This window comes from Hippopotamus amphibius, chromosome 2 (assembly GCF_030028045.1).
Source record: "Hippopotamus amphibius kiboko isolate mHipAmp2 chromosome 2, mHipAmp2.hap2, whole genome shotgun sequence".
Classification (NCBI taxonomy): domain Eukaryota; kingdom Metazoa; phylum Chordata; class Mammalia; order Artiodactyla; family Hippopotamidae; genus Hippopotamus; species Hippopotamus amphibius.
This window is the reverse complement of record NC_080187.1, coordinates 50,893,344-50,909,430: the sequence shown is the minus strand read 5'-3', so window position 1 is coordinate 50,909,430 and position 16,087 is coordinate 50,893,344. Positions and strand designations below refer to the sequence as shown.

The window sequence follows — 16,087 nt, the reverse complement described above, 5'->3', positions numbered from 1 at the left end:
TCAATCTATTTGTATCTGTCTCTGAATCTAAAGTATGTGTCTTGTAGGCAGCATATAGTAGGACCTTATTTATTCCTGCTTTTTAAAAAAACAGGAATAAATATTTTTATGTCCAAATACAATCTGGAAACATAAATGTGTATATTTTAAAGCCAACTTTAAAAATTAAAGTGTCAGATATCTAGAGACTTGTTTCCAATTTTCCATGCCTTCAATAAAAAATTCAAGTTCAAAATACTAAAATTGCATTGCCACTGTGAGATTTTTTTTTAAACAGATTTAATTTTTTTGGTTTCAAGTTCACAGCAAAATTGAGTGGAAAGTACAGAGATTTCCCATATATGCTCTGTCTCCACACATGCATAGCCCTTCCCATTATCAACATTCCCTAACAGAGTGGTACATTTTTCACAATTGATGGACCTGCATTGATGCCTCATCATCACCCAAATACCTTCGTTTATATTAGGGTTCACTCTTGGTGTTGTACATTCTGTGGGTTTTGACACAAGTATAATGACCTGTATTCACCAATATAGTATTATATACAATAGTTTCACTGCCCTAAAAATTCATCCCTCTTCTCCCTAACCCCTGGCAACCATTGATCTTCTTACTATTTCCATAGTTTTGCCTTTTCCAGATCATATAGTTGAAAGGCTACAATATGTATGTAGCCTTTTCATATTGGCTTCTTTCACTTAGCAATATGTTTAAGGTTCCTCCATGCCTTTTCATGGCTTGATAGCTCATCTTTTTAACACTGAATAATATTACATTGTCTGGATATACCACAGTTGATTTATCCATTCACCTACTGAAGGACATTTTGATCACTTCCATGTTTGGGGAATTACAAATAGGACTGCTATAAGATGTGTGGGCAGATTTTTATATGTATGTAAGTTTTTTACTCCTTTGGGCAAACACCAGGGAGCTTAATTGCTAGATTGTATGGTTTAGTTTGGTAAGAAACTGCCAAACTGTCTTCCAAAGTGACTGTCCCATTTTGCCTTCCCACAGTAATAAGCAAGCGTTCCTCTGTCACTCCACATTATTGTCAGCATTTGGTGTTGTCAGTGTTCTGGATTTTGGCCTTTCTAATAGGTGCATAGTGCTATCTGTGTTTTAATTTACATTTCCCAACTGACACATGACGTGGGGCATTTTTTCATATGCTTATTTGCCATGATTCTTTTAGCTCTTTGAATATATTTAAAATAGCTGATTTAAAGTTTTTGTCTACTAAGTCTAATAGTTGTTCTTTCTCATGAGCATTTTTTTAAGCTCTTTATTGGAGTGTAATTGCTTTACACTGTTGTGCCAGTTTCTGCTGTACAACAAAGTGAATCAGCTCTATTTATACATATATCTCCATATCCCCTCCCTCATGAGCAGTTTCTATTGATTGCTTTTTTCCCTGGGTAAGAGCCATACTTTTTCATTTCTTTCCATGTATTATTTTTGTTGAAAATTGGACATTTTGAATAACTCTGGAAATCAGATTCTTCCTCATTCCCAGGGTTTATTGTCACTGCTTGTTATTTAGTGACTTTTCTGAACTAATTTTATAAAGTCCAAATTCTTTATGATGTGTATTCACTGAAGTATTTACTCAGTAACACAATGGTCAGCTAATGACTGGACAGAGATTTTCTTTTCTTTTTTTCAAGGCACATGGCATGTGGGATCTTTATCCCTGGCCAGGGATTGAACCTGCGCCCCCTACGTTGGAAGCGTGGAGTCTTAACAGCTGGACCACCAGGGAAGTTCCTGGACGAAGATAATCTTGAGTCAGATCTCCCAGTTATTGTTAGAATTCTGTGTGGATACTGGGGCATTCCTTCCTTATTATCCAGGCAGTTTATAATGGTATTAGCCTTCACTTCCTGCTTGTGCTGTGAGAGGTGACAGCTTATGACCTTCTTAGGTCTTTCCTGAACATGCACACACCCCTACCCCTTTCATGGCCTTCTAGCTTCAAATTTTTTACTGACCAGATGTAGAGCTTTTTGTGTCCTGTCCAATAAACTGTCTACCTCAGGGTTGGAAAACTATTCTCCTGTTTTCTAGTAGTTTTATGAGTTCTTAGATTTATGTTCTGTTCTATGATCCATTTTTAATTAACTTTTGTATATTACAAGAGGTAAGTTTTGAGGCTCATTTTTTTCCATATAGATATCTTGTTGTCCAGCCCTATTTATTAGATTTCCCCATTGAAATGACTTTGGTGCCTTGGTCAAAAGTCAGTTGGCTATACGTGTGTAGGTCTGTTTCTGGGCTCTATTCTTTTCCATTGATTTGTCTATTCTTATGCCCAAACTCAGTGTTTGTTGTAAGCCATCTTTTCAAAAGTCATTTTGGTTATTTTAAATTCTTTTCATTTCCATATACATTTTAAAGTAGTTCATCAATTTCACTGAAAAAACCCACTAGAATTTTGATAGATCGTTGAATCTACAGATCAATTTGGGAGGAATGTTTTATATGTCATCTAGTCCATAAATATGGTACTATTTAAAAATAACTTTGTCCTCTGACTTTTAAAATGTTTTTCTTCTATTGCTGTGACTATAACAAGAAAAGTGCATAAAATATGTAAGTAAAACATGTACCCCAACCCAGTTCAAAACAAAACTCCAGGGACTTCCTAGGTGGCACAGTGGTTGAGAATCCACCGGCCAGTGCAGGGGACATGAGTTTGACCCCTGCTTCGGGAGGATCGCACATGCTGTGGAGCAACTGAGCCCGTGCACCACAACTATTGAGCCTGCACTCTAGAGCCCATGAGCCACAACTGAGCCTGTGTGCTGCACTACTGAAACCCATGTGTCTAGAGCCTGTGCTCCACAACAAGAGAAGCCACCTTGATGAGGAGCCCACGCACCACAATGAAGAGTAGCCCCTGCTTGCCACAACTAGAGAAAGCCCATGTGCAGCAACGAAGTTCCAAAGCAGCCGATAAATAAATAAATAAATAAATAAAAATACAACAAAAAACAAAACCCCACCAGCATCCCAGAAGTCCCCCACCTTGATGCAATCCTTGATCATGGTTCCATTCTTCTGTTGTATCTTCTAGATGCAACCACTATCTAGAATAATACTGTTAACAACCCTTACAATAATACTTTTTTTTGCTTTCTTCATAGATTTTACCATCTGTTTTCAAAACCTTACATGGGAGACTTCCCTGGTGGTCCAGTGGTTAAGCCTCTGCACTTCCAATGCAGGGGACACTGGTTTGATTCCTGGTCAGGAAACTAAGATCCCACATGCTGTGTGGTGCGGCCAAAAATACAAAAACAAAAATAAAAAAACCTTACACAAATAGAATTTTATATATATATATGTTTATATATATAAAATTTCTCAAATATATAATTTATATAATTAATTTTAATAATTAAATTTAAATTTTTTACAAATTTGATATTATATATATAATTCCTCAAATAATTTTTTCTGTATGTAGAATCCTACAATGGCAGTTACATAATTCCAGCACACTGAATTTATCATTCCCACTGTCTCTTGACTTTAAATGTTGCTGACAAGAAGTCAGCTATTGGTGTGATGTCTTATCTTCAGTTACTTTTAAGGCTCTTTTGCTGTTGATATCCTGCAGTTTCAGTATGATGTGGATTTCTTTTTATTTATCCTGCACTGAAGAAAAATTTTAGTTTTCCAAAATTTTTAGTTGTGTCCAGTAGGAGTGTTGGTCCTGCCACTATTGGAAATGGGAATTAATTTTAATTTTTAAATAAAATTAAAATATCTTTACATACTTCTTTATAACTTATTTTTTAAATGAGTTTTTCCATGTAATTACATATTCTGTTTTTATGTAAGGTACATATTATGCCATTGTAGGTAAATGCCAATTTACTGAATCTCCTACTGTTGTGCATTCAAATTGTTTCTAGTTTTTTACTATAATAAATGCTACATAAAATGCTTTAATTTAAAAATTTCTTCACAGGGAGTAACTACCATTAAGACTTGTATGAGATCAATGTCACAAATTAGGTATGTCCCCACTTAGTTACAGACAAGAGACAACTAGTAATTATTTTTGCTCCAGGGGCCCTTAGTGGGTGGGAAGACGCTACAGAACCTTGAAAATAAAACAAATAGGGTGTCTAATGTGGCAACAACCCTATTCCCTCACTCTCCTGTATTCTCTCAACAACGTGTCCAAGGAGATCACTAGCGATTTAAGAACTATTAGAATACAAAAATATGATGGAGGGCCATTTCAGCCCATTTCTACCCTACAAAGCAAGTAGACCTTTCATCAATTATCTGTAATTACTGTCAGAGGTATATGAGGAATCTAATACAAGAGATTTATATACCTTCAGAGGATTCCAATACTAAAAGTGTAAATTCGAAAGTATTATCTGTCTGTTCATATAATTAAGGAGTGGTAAGGGAATTCCTCCTGGCAACCAGGATTACTCTAAGAATCTTTCTGTGAAAGAAAAGACACTGTAGAAATTATTGCTTCTATTTTCAACTTTACTGTAACATGAGACACATATAATAGTGTACTTTTTATGAAAAAAGGGGTTACTGTAACATTATTTTAAATATAGTTGATGCCCAATCTAGTCATTCTGGAGTTGGGTGAAAAGACAGAAGCCATGCTGTTTAATTTCAAAGAAAAAAAAAAAAAAGGGCACCGAAAACAAAAATTTGAGCTTCCAGCATAAGGAAAGTGATACTGCTAACTATAGACAAATGATGAAAGGTTTATCACATTTAAAAGCTGTAATTGGCAGTGTATTATCCTGCCTCTGTTATTGTTCAAGAAGCATCCTATTAAGCAGAGCACTTTGGTAATATTAATGGTTGTCAGACTTCTTATATAATCTGATTACTAATTCAAATCAAGACTGTCTTTAGTAAGCTACTTCCCTTCCCTAGAATATCAAAGCAAAAACAATACTGTGGTACTAAACACTGTTTGTGGTACTTTGGCTTGATGCAAAATAAATTCTATATCCTATTTCCTACCCAAAATAGACATAGATAACAGTAGTGCATTATTTAAAATATAATCCTTAGTAGTCATAAAGGCCTTTTCCCATAAAACACTCTTTTGAAATATTTAAAATTTGAGTAAAAAAAGTGTCCATTTCATCAAATACTTTTTGGAGTCTACTTATGTATTATACCTTTTAAGTAACTCTAAATGCTATATCTGTCTTATATAGAAGTGAGACTCAAGATTAAGAAAACATGGGATATAACACTGAAATAACCAAGTAATTTCCTGCTCTATACCTCCATTTGGAGTATATGGGAAAAAGCACATCTAGTCATAATGATAATTTTATAAGTCAATTAGTCGTTGTTAATGCACTCTAAACACAACTGCAACAATTTCTCTAATTTGTTTTTGGCATTTTTTTTTTAATGTCCTAGACACAAGTGATATTTTTAAATTCTTTTTATAAACGTAGGTAATCAAATCATTGGTATCACACAGACAACAGCTCACACTTCCACCCAACTACCACCATCACAGCAACTAAACAGGACAGGCTGGGGGACTGAAGTTGAGTTTAAAATACCACCACAAGTAAAAATAAAATCACACTTAACACTCATTTTAGGAGATGAAAAGTTTACTTAGAAATTGCAAACATTTAGCAAAGATAAGACATAAACACTATTTTCCATATTCTACAGCAATACAGTAATTTATAGTTGGCTTGGTACATGGTCACATGATAAAAACAAATCTAATGGAAAAAAAGAATGGTTCATTCTACTTTTCTGCCACTTATTACAACTTAAGTGTACCAGTAAGTACTGGAGGACAGCTGCATAGGAAGATTAGAATCCTAGGGCTGTTAATACACATTATTGTATTATAACAATAATATAAAAATAAAATAGGTACAGATACACAATTAACATGCAATTTGAGCTATTATTTTGAAGAAACAGGACAGAATTTAGTGAACACATTGGAAAATGTATTGTTGATAATGTTGTTATAATCAGCATATCATGGTATTTTACATGGCATGGAATTTCTTTCTCCTTAAATAATGCTTGGCAAATTAAAAGAGGCTGAGCCTACTTCTAGAGAAAATTTAAAGTGAACACAAAGAAAAATGAGTGGATAATTCTGTTTAATGCTTTTCTAAGTATACTAAATAATTTCTAAAATACCATAATTTCATGCCTACCTCACCATCTCCAATTAAAATAAAGCCATACTTTGTACTCTATGAATCTGCACCTTCCAATATAGCAGCCCTCAGCCACAAGTGGCTTTTTGACTATGTGAAATGTAGCTAGTCAGTACTGAGAGGCACCTGAGCGCAAAATACACGCTGAATTTTGAGGACTTACTATGGGGGAAAAAGAAGGTAAAACACCTCACTTTTGTATATTGATTACATAACTAAAAGATAATATTTTTAATATATTGAGTTAATTAGAATATATTATTAAAGTTAACTTTATGTGTGTCTTTTTTAATGTGGCTACTAGAAAATTTTAAATTACACATGTGGCTCACATTTATTTCTACTGGATAGCAGTGATATAGATAATCTACAGTCATTATATCAGCCTTAGAATTTAGCATCACACTTAAAGCACTCTGGAGTATTAACTCCCAGAACACCATAAGCACACTCTATATACCTTACTGCAAAATTTATTTTCATCCCTCTGCAAGGTACACATTTTAAGTGTGAAAGGAATTCACAAAATATTTAATCCTTAAAAAAAAAGTCAACTAGAATATGGTAAGAGCTAAAGGAAATTCAATGCAGACTGTTACACTGGGGGGGAATAGTTTAAGAAAAGCAGCAGTGCAATCAGAGTGAAGACAATTAGTATCTTCAGTAAAATAAGTTAGCCAAACTTATCTTTAATGCCCAGGATCTGACCTTGCACCACAGATCACACATATAACTTGTCCATTTAACCATAAGAAAATCTGAAAAAACACTGACTGCGACCTACTTAATTATTCCATTTTCTGGAGAATCTTCAAACAATATAAAATTAACACACATGGTGAATTCTAACAGCAGAGTATAGTGTCTGAGAACTATCCCTTAAAGTCCCTCAGTGTTAGAGCAAGCAACTACCTAGTGTCCAAGAGACCTGAACTGAAAAAAATTTTTAAGAAGCTATTAAAAAAAAAAGATCATTGCTCTTTTATCATTTTCTTCTCCTCCTCCTTTTTTTTAGCTTTTTTTGTAGTAGAGTGTATAAACATTTGGTATATTTATAATACCTCATCTTTTATTTTGTCCAACTCAGAAACAAGTTAACCTAGTACATACTCCTTTATTCTGCTACGAACAAAAAGCACCAAAATACAATACCGACAGTGGTCACACCTCAGTCAGAAGCCAGCATCATAGTCATGCATCAAGAACCCTGCCACGAGGCAATGCCTAAACACGCTTGTGCTGCACATGCTGCTTCTCACAGCTCAGGTTGGAATGCTTGTTTTTAAACTGTTTCAATCTGTTTGCATTAGGTAAACTGTCAAAAAAGCTCTGAAAGCCACAAATTAATGGACTCTGAAACTACTATATTATTCATAAAAATTTCTCCCTCATTTTGAAGATGTTCTCAAAAAACAAGTAGAAGTTATTAAATATAACTTCATACTTTACCATGACTACTTTTAAGACACTGGAAAGTAACCAAGATTTAGGGAGAAATAAATAGAATCTATACTAGATATCCCAACATAGAAACTGATTGCAGAAGACTACAGCAGTTCTCTCTAGAGTTCAGCAGCCTATTAAGACACAATCCCACCTATGAATGTGCCTTGCACAAAGAGATACTACTTAATCTCTTCACATCTCTATCTTCAGACCATTTCTACATAAACAATATTTTTTATGTTACTAATTCCAACCTAAATAAGCCTAATAATTCATGTCAAATGAGAAAAATTTTCAGTTTCAAACATATATTACCCTAAAAATGTACTCCTCAATGAAAGGATGACAACAGTCTCCTTTCTGAAAGCTGTTACTTTGATGTTAGATCAATAATCAACTAAATACTTATTAAGCACCTACTGTGACTGCATTCAGCCTGTACTCATTCTTTAACCAATAAGAAAAAAATATCTGCTCCAAACGTAATATGACATTTGTGAGGGAGGATAACATATTAGCATTTCTAAAGGAATGCTGTATGAGTCAATATCTGGACAAGTGAAATTGTTCATTCCTACGACACTGAAGAACCTCAAATTTATTATTGATCACTTTATAAAGATAAACAAACATATGAAGTATGCTGCATAGTACTTTGAGGAAAGTGATTGCCATACATAAAATTAAGGCTGATTCCCTAAAGGTATGGAAGAAAAGTCAAAATGTCATGGCTCATAAGCAACTGAAGACTTACTATAAACAGTTTACAGAAATATCTGGTTAATTCAAGCAAATGGGCACTTGTGTTTCCAACTTTGCTTGAAGGGCTGGTCTAATAAAGAAAACTGCTTTTAAATAGGAGTACTTCAAGCAAGTACGAAAATAAAAGTCTCTTGGATAAAATTCTTTGTAAAACCAGTATATAACTTGAAATTCTAAATCTCATTTAACTATAGATACATATATGTGAATATACATACATATGTATGCCTTCAAAGTATCTAAATTTCACTTACAATGTTGTACAGCTGTATATCTTTGCCTTGTATGTTTGAACCTGATTATGTATCTTAAGCACAATACTGTATTTCTCCTGAAGCTAAGAATGTGGACAGTGGTGATAAGACAGAGATAAATAAGCTAGTTTTAACTTTCTAGCCTTTAACAATTCTGACCTGTTGAATTTCTACAAGGTGCAAGGCATTATGCAACGTACTGAACATGTACAAGATCTGCACACAAAACACTCTTTCAGGGAAACTGAAGTTTTAAGAAGCAAAAGAGTTGTCAGTTTGAAAACCAACAGTAATCATTTTCTCAATAGAATTTCCAAAAACTGAGACTGATGTCAACTAAAACACCCCTACCTCTGCCAAACATGGAAAATAATACAATACAGAAGTCATTTCTGTAGAAGACACATGTAAGAGAACATTCATAATAGAGCCATAAGGATTGAAGCAGCGAGATGAACAATGAGGCAGTCACATGAGCTACTGCACTGGTAGTAGTTTATAAAAAATACTATCTATACTAAAACTGTAAGAGCTAGTAATATACTTAGCATATTGTTGCCCTTTTTTTTTTGCCACTGAATATAAAATTTTGTCCTAAATTTACTAAATCTTCTACACCCTGAGGAATAACAACAGATTAATAAAAGAAATGCCAGGGTTAGCTTTGTGGACCATATTATTGTCCAGAAAGCACACACTATATATATAGCTAATATTCTTGGAAGCACAAGATTTCATCAGCAGAGTAAGCTGCTGCTATTTTTTTTTTCTTTTTTCTTTTGTTAAGTAAAGAGCTTGGTTTTACAGTGTTAACATGGCCTGGTGAGAATACAGAAGTCAAAGTTGGGAGCCTGAGGTCCCTAACCCCCAGACCCACAACTGACGTAATAGTTTCCTGTTTCCACTATGAACATGAGCTATTGCTGTCCTTTAGGAATACATTATTCAACAGTTCTCAGAAAAGCACTTTGGATTCTTAAGCTACATATTTTAATGAAGTTACAATTAACAATTATTTGCTATCTGGAAATATGGAATTCCTATCCCTACCCTCTCTATACCCAAACACATAAAAAGCCACATTTTAAATTTCATCTCAGTATTTACTTCTTTTCCTCTAGTAATTGAAAAGATTAACGTTCCATTTTTTTCCCCCCTCAACTATCCTATATAGGCCTAAATTTGGGAAGGAGTTCTTAAAAGTCCTTACGGTGAGGCAAAAGATTCATTTAGGACAACCATATGGCATTTCTTTTAGGGCAAAGTGCTACTGTTTTCCTTCAAACATGGGCTGCGCAGGTTTTTTGGCTGATCTTTAATTATGCATATGCCGTCCTCTAAATATGATGCCTCCAACCCCAAAAATGTTAGTTGTCACTGAGAAAGAACTAATTCTTCCTGGTGGGGTGCTTCAAAATGATAACTAATGAAATACAAACCAAAGCATCCTTCCTGCTCATATCAGTAACTCACTTAAGGATAAAATAATCCATGGGGCCATGCTTAGCAACTGGAATAAATAATGAGTCAATCAACTGTTTAATAAAATTTTCATCCTTTTTTTTCTACCTAAATGTTAGACTTAAATATAATTTTGCTCCCCCCAAAAGAAAGGCACTCGAATGAACACAGTATGTACAGTTATTTTTAAAAAGACACTGTGTGATGGTAAGCAGAATTCTCAGGGTTGATTTTTTCTGCTGCCTTCATAACACTGAATTTGCTAAACTTTCCTGTGCCTCCACACACTTCTCTAATAAAAAGGAGTCCGTTACAGAGTATACCCAAGCACAGGGAGGCGGCAGCACATAAAGTGCTAGGGTTGCACAGTTCTATTTGAGAAATTTATTTAGAAGACAAAAAGTTCAGTTGTTACAATGCTGTTCAAATTTTCTAGCGTACTTTAAATATTTTAAAGTTTTAAAATATAATTTTTTAGTAACAAAATAACTAAGCTTACAAACGCTTTTTGCAAAAAAAAAAGTGTTTTCTTACTTCCTTTGATAAACTAAATCTTTAGCATCTTCTGTAATATAGGAGAACTAAGGTAGAAATTAGATTGTTGCATAGCAAGTGGTAATTGCATTCCTAAATTATATTTAGCCCTCATGTCAGATACCATCTTGTGCTATTAAGAGAAAAATACTAGACTCACAATTTGTTCTCAAAAATATTACAGTTTTTACACATGTACATGTATGTGTCTAAACAAGCATGAATTCACATGACCTGAATATAGTTAAATGACACAGCCTACCACCATATATGCTTTCTTACATAATGTCACATAAAAATTCAAGAACTTTTGTTTGCACATCTTGTGTTAGATAAGCCCTTATCTGAAGACTTAAGTGCCTCTGAGTGACATCTGATATATTTAATCCAATAAATAATGAAGCCTTTAATTTAAATTAGGATTGTATCATAGGAATAAGATATATGACTCAAAATCTGGGCCCAGAGTTTTCAAAGAGGTAATAAAATGCTAAAAACTAGGGGGAGAAAAGGGGGACATTAATAGGTATCAAATCCTGAAATTTAAAAAAATTACTCACACAGGTTTAAGAAATATCTAAAAGTTCAAGTTAGGGAGGTGAAAAGGAGAAGCATAAAATGACTACTCATGCACAGATACAGATCAACAAGTCTTTGAAACCAGTTTCCTCAGATACCCCAAAAGTGGCTCTGGCTCTATTGGCAAGATCTGTCCTCCAACATCATAAACGAATAGAAAGTAGTGTTCTTAATGCAAATGGTCTTCATTTTTCTATGAATTTTTAATATATATTAAAGTACAGTTACTTGATACTATACAGCCGCATTTCTTGCCTGGGATTTAACAAGCATAAACAAAGTAGTTTAATGAAGGAAAAAAAAAAATCTAAATTAACTTATTCTATACGCAGTAGCTCCCCCTAAGGATCATGAAGGTAGAATACGTCATTCATTCACAATCCACTGCTCTATTCCATCAATTTCTCAATCATTACTCACTTTATGCATCACTCAGGATCAATCTTTCCCATCTTCAGTTAATCAATCATAAATTTAATAAATATTTACTGAGTCCTTACTATGTGCAAGGCACACAGAATCTGGGAACACCACATTACCAAAATAGGTACAATTAAAAAAAAAAGAAAAAGAAAAGTCAGGTTGGGAGGGGTAGTGGTAGAGATATTTACAGATCTTATTGCTTTTTAGCTTGTCAGTAGTATTCTTGATCCACAGGATGGCCTTCAATTCTTCCAGTGAAAGTTGGATGAAATTTGTGTCACTCTAAACCATCTCTTCCTTTAACAATGACATATTTATAGAAAAATAAGTGAAGACTAATGAATCCATAAAAATAGACACATCCTTTCCACTGCATGAGCTCCTTCAGTCCAAGAGATATTATCATGCTACAGCTAGTGAGCTAGATGTCAACCATTTAGGGAAAAAACAACCATCTAGGGCAATACTAGGTTTCTCTGTGAATGAACACTTGAAAACTGCAAATTTTAGAAATAAAGCAACACACAAAAGTCAGATACAAACAACATCCTTTGGATATTTGTATTTTTACTCCCTACTTTAAACTATTAGTAAGACAGGAGACCAAGATATGTTAAAGGACTACATGGCTTCGTGTAGGGGTGGGTTAAGAGACTTAAAACACATGAAGACAGTTAACATGAAAGCAGGGCAAGAGACTCTGTGGAAGGTATAAGAAGGTGTGGAGCATTATAAAATTTAGCTGATGTTTCACAGGGGATTGTCTATACTCATGTGTCGACAGTCTCACATCAAAGCATAAAAAACCCTATTACTCAGGATACTTAAAATGATGCTTGGAAGAAAGGTAATGCTGAGTGAGGCCAGAATTTGGCAACATATGTTAGTGGAATGGGCTGAATCTTCCATGTCATCTGTGTATACTCTGCCCCCAAGCCTTGCAGGTGCTAAAAACCATAAATTAATAGTTTTATTCAGAGAGGTCTAGGTTGACCTTGAGGTATTTGATTCAAAATATGCTTTGTACACAAAGGGTCATAGAATTATGCTCATAATGCCAATCATTTTCTGACCTAAATACTAGAAAAAGCTATAAAACGGTAATTTTTGCCTAAAAGAGAAAAGCAGCTTCTGTCCACAAGGACCAGTCTAGACAAATTTTTTGGTGTTCTTAAGTCTCACTCAACAGTTTGCCACTAAGCAAAATCATGATGCACAAATAAAGGACCTATTCTTTTCCCTTAAGGCAATGCTCCTCACTCAAGTCCAGAGTCTCCGTAACAGTGAGATAGGAGAGTTCGGCTTTTCCCTACATCTGTCTTCTCACTCTACAGGTGACACAGCATATAAAGAGGAAAAAAGCAGGCAAAGCATAGTGGTCATGCTTGTTTCTACCACTATTACATTTCAAACACACACAGGATAATAGACAGCTTCTATCATTAGGGGAACTTTTAGAGGGGCAATTCATATTCCTATTTTGTATGTGTGTGTATGTGTTCAATAGGGTATGGAATTAACTGGAAACAGAGAGGAGAATATCTTTAGTGCACATCCATGAAATAACAAGATAAGGAAAAATACACAAAAGTGAAGTTGACAAAAAAAGAAAATGGATTGGGAAAATAAAGAGAAAGGTGTGTGGAAAGAAGAAATGCAAAGCATTCTTTCATATTAAGAAATTAGACATTACCTGGCACTTTCCCCACACCTGCCTCACCTACCTGAAAAACCCAGCCCTTATTATTGAAAAGATAAGATATAGATAAACAGTGGATACTTTGGTACCTCATCCCTGATAAATTTAGTATCAAAGTCTTTAAATCATTTTATTTTTTAAAATAAAGATTGAAGAACTAACCTTCAAAATTATTCTTTCCCCCTGGCTTTTGCCAGTAAACTTTTAATAATCACTTCACAAAAATTTTGTAGTTTATCCAGTGTATCCTCAATAACTTAAATCTTTAAAAGGAAGATTTTTAATTAATACATTTCTATGCATAAGCCTCCCATTTTTCATAGTGAATTTGGAGGAAAATAAGTAATAATAACTAAAAACAGCATTCTAGGTTTTTTTAAAAATTGATTTTAATTGATTGAGGTAAAAACAACCTATAAAAGCTAGTAGTAAAAATAACTTTCCATTGAAATTACATAAACTCTTAAAATTAGATTTTTTTTTTTTAAATAACCATTTTTAAAAAGGATTATATTGGAAGCATGTTGTTCATATAAATTCCCATATTTCTGACTTCGGTTATGTTGGTCTGTGACTTGAGTAGAACATACTAGAGGAAGAGAAATGGTGTGTATTTTCACATATCCATCCATCTGGCCATTTGATTCTCAAAAAAAATTAGACTGAGTAATTTTGTATTTGTATTGTTCTTAAACTAAACGACAACATAAATTTTTAATTACCACCCCCCCCCCCCCAAAACTAGCCTATGCAGCAATTGCACTGCAGTGGGTTGAGGTGTGTGTAAACCAATCTGGAGAAGCAAATGAGAAAAGCCTCAAGTATAGGAATATAAAGGATGAAAAATTAAAAAGAAAATTAAGACTCACTGTTCAGCAGGAAGGAACTACACAATTATTTTATCCCCAAAGGAATACCAGTTCTTAACAAAATAAATAAAATGAAAGATTTACTATGGACTTTTAACCTAAAGAGGAAGAACATATAGTTAGCCAATAATAGCAAACAGTTCATGCAACCAAGTAAATAAGAAAGGAAAGCAATATTGCACTAAAAGGGGAACCTTGCAGGACTACTCCACCTCTTTCATTGACTCAATGTAACCAGCCATTTCCTGTATGCATTGGCAAACCTGGCCTGCTCCACATTCCGGCAGGTGGACAATACTTGATCGATGAACCTGTGCTCCATTTCCAGGCCCAGGGAGTCTGGAGCTGGGGTCCGCTTCAGGCGTTTGGTTTCCTGGGAATAGCCTTGCTTGCTAGAGTCACTGAGTCCATCTACCTCCATTGCCTGGGACGTGTGGGGGCCTGCTGGGATGAGGTGCAAGTCACTCAAAGTCCCCCCTGGATTGTCTGCAGGTGACAACTGGACCATGCTGTGAGAAAACCTACCATTTAAGAGATGCTGAAGGTAGAAAACATGCCGCCTGTGAAAGAGGAGGGGGAAGAAGAAAATAAAAAGAAAAATCACATCACAAAGTCAAGCTTTTCAGAAAAAAAAAGTGTGTTGATAATTTCAAAACATACAGTACTGAGTTCACTGCCCCCTTGGTAACCAGAGCTATCGAGCGGAAGGACGATGAACAGCTAAGATGTCATCTCTGGGAATTTGGACAGAGCCTCACAAGCCCAGGTTACTGGTTTGTGAGACAGAATAGTACCCCAAAGGTTTCCAAAAAAACACTGACTGAGATGGTGACGATCACTTGAAGTTGTTACTCTCTGTAACTAGGAACGGCATGCTCTTTCACACATCCACCCATCTGGCCATTTGATTCTCAGAACAACAATTAGATCAAGTAATTTTGAATTTGTATTGAATTTGTATTGAAATAGATATATATGAAACTGGAAATGGGTCTTAGTCCAATCTCTGCTATAAATTAAAATATAAAACAAAACCAAAAATTAACCTCGTTGATATCCTAAAAGACAAGTGATTTTCAGAAACAAGAGGATTAAACAGCTCCTCTAGAGACTTAGCCTATGGCCTCTATCCAATACTTTCTGGAGTTACTTTGTTAAAAATGAAGATCCATATGCCTAATTTCCAAAAATTTGACTCAGTGGGCTGCACATCTGTACAAAATAGGGTAAACTACATAGGTTCTAGGCCATTATATCTCATTATTCATATTAACAACTCTAAGCCCTTGAAAGAGAATTCTATTCATTTTCCCAGCTTATTCTAGAGCAGACAAGGGAGCATAAAACTACCCATTTTATAGAGGATAAATCTTAAAGGACAGATAAGCCGCTTAACAGCACTGAATCAGTAGAAAACTGGCCTGTATAATATATACGTCATCCCAGCTGTCTCTTCTCCACACTCCAAACTCCAATTAATCTTTTATGAATAAGAAAGTTTCTGTCCTAATAATCTAGCTATCTCTCAAATCTAATTTTTAATATTCTCTGAGCCTTGCTATTAATGTATCTAAATATAAAACAGCACTAAAAATCTGTAACACCAAAACATGCAAGTCAAGATCTATCTTCTCTCCCAAAAATGTGGAATAAGAGTGTTTTGTTTTTAAGAAAAAAAGAAAACTCTGTATTTACGAAGATGTGAAAGAGGGGAATTGTCTTCCGTCTTCTAATATATCTTCCAAATATATTTAGACTGGAAAAAGGGAACAAACCTCACGACTTAAAAAATAAATATTTAAAATGCCTACCTCCTACCTAACGTGGGCAAGTCTTTTGTCTACAAACAAAATC

General features: G+C 34.6%; 1 protein-coding gene across 3 annotated transcripts in view; it reads right to left on the bottom strand.

Annotated features, from left to right (window-relative positions):
* Nucleotides 1–5,624: 5,624 nt before the first annotated feature.
* Nucleotides 5,625–16,087, bottom strand: part of PTAR1 (protein prenyltransferase alpha subunit repeat containing 1) — a 50,547-nt gene continuing 40,084 nt past the window's right edge. The window contains exons 7-8 of one of the 3 annotated variants that reach the window (XM_057721048.1): nt 14,759–14,793; nt 5,625–14,674 (exon numbers count right to left, since the gene is read on the bottom strand). In XM_057721048.1, coding sequence (XP_057577031.1) covers nt 14,451–14,674; nt 14,759–14,793 — 259 coding nt within the window. In that variant the 3' untranslated portion in view covers nt 5,625–14,450. Of the gene's footprint in view, nt 14,794–16,087 lie in introns of all 3 variants that reach the window. The other 2 variants (XM_057721047.1, XR_009051246.1) reach the window with 2 other exon arrangements.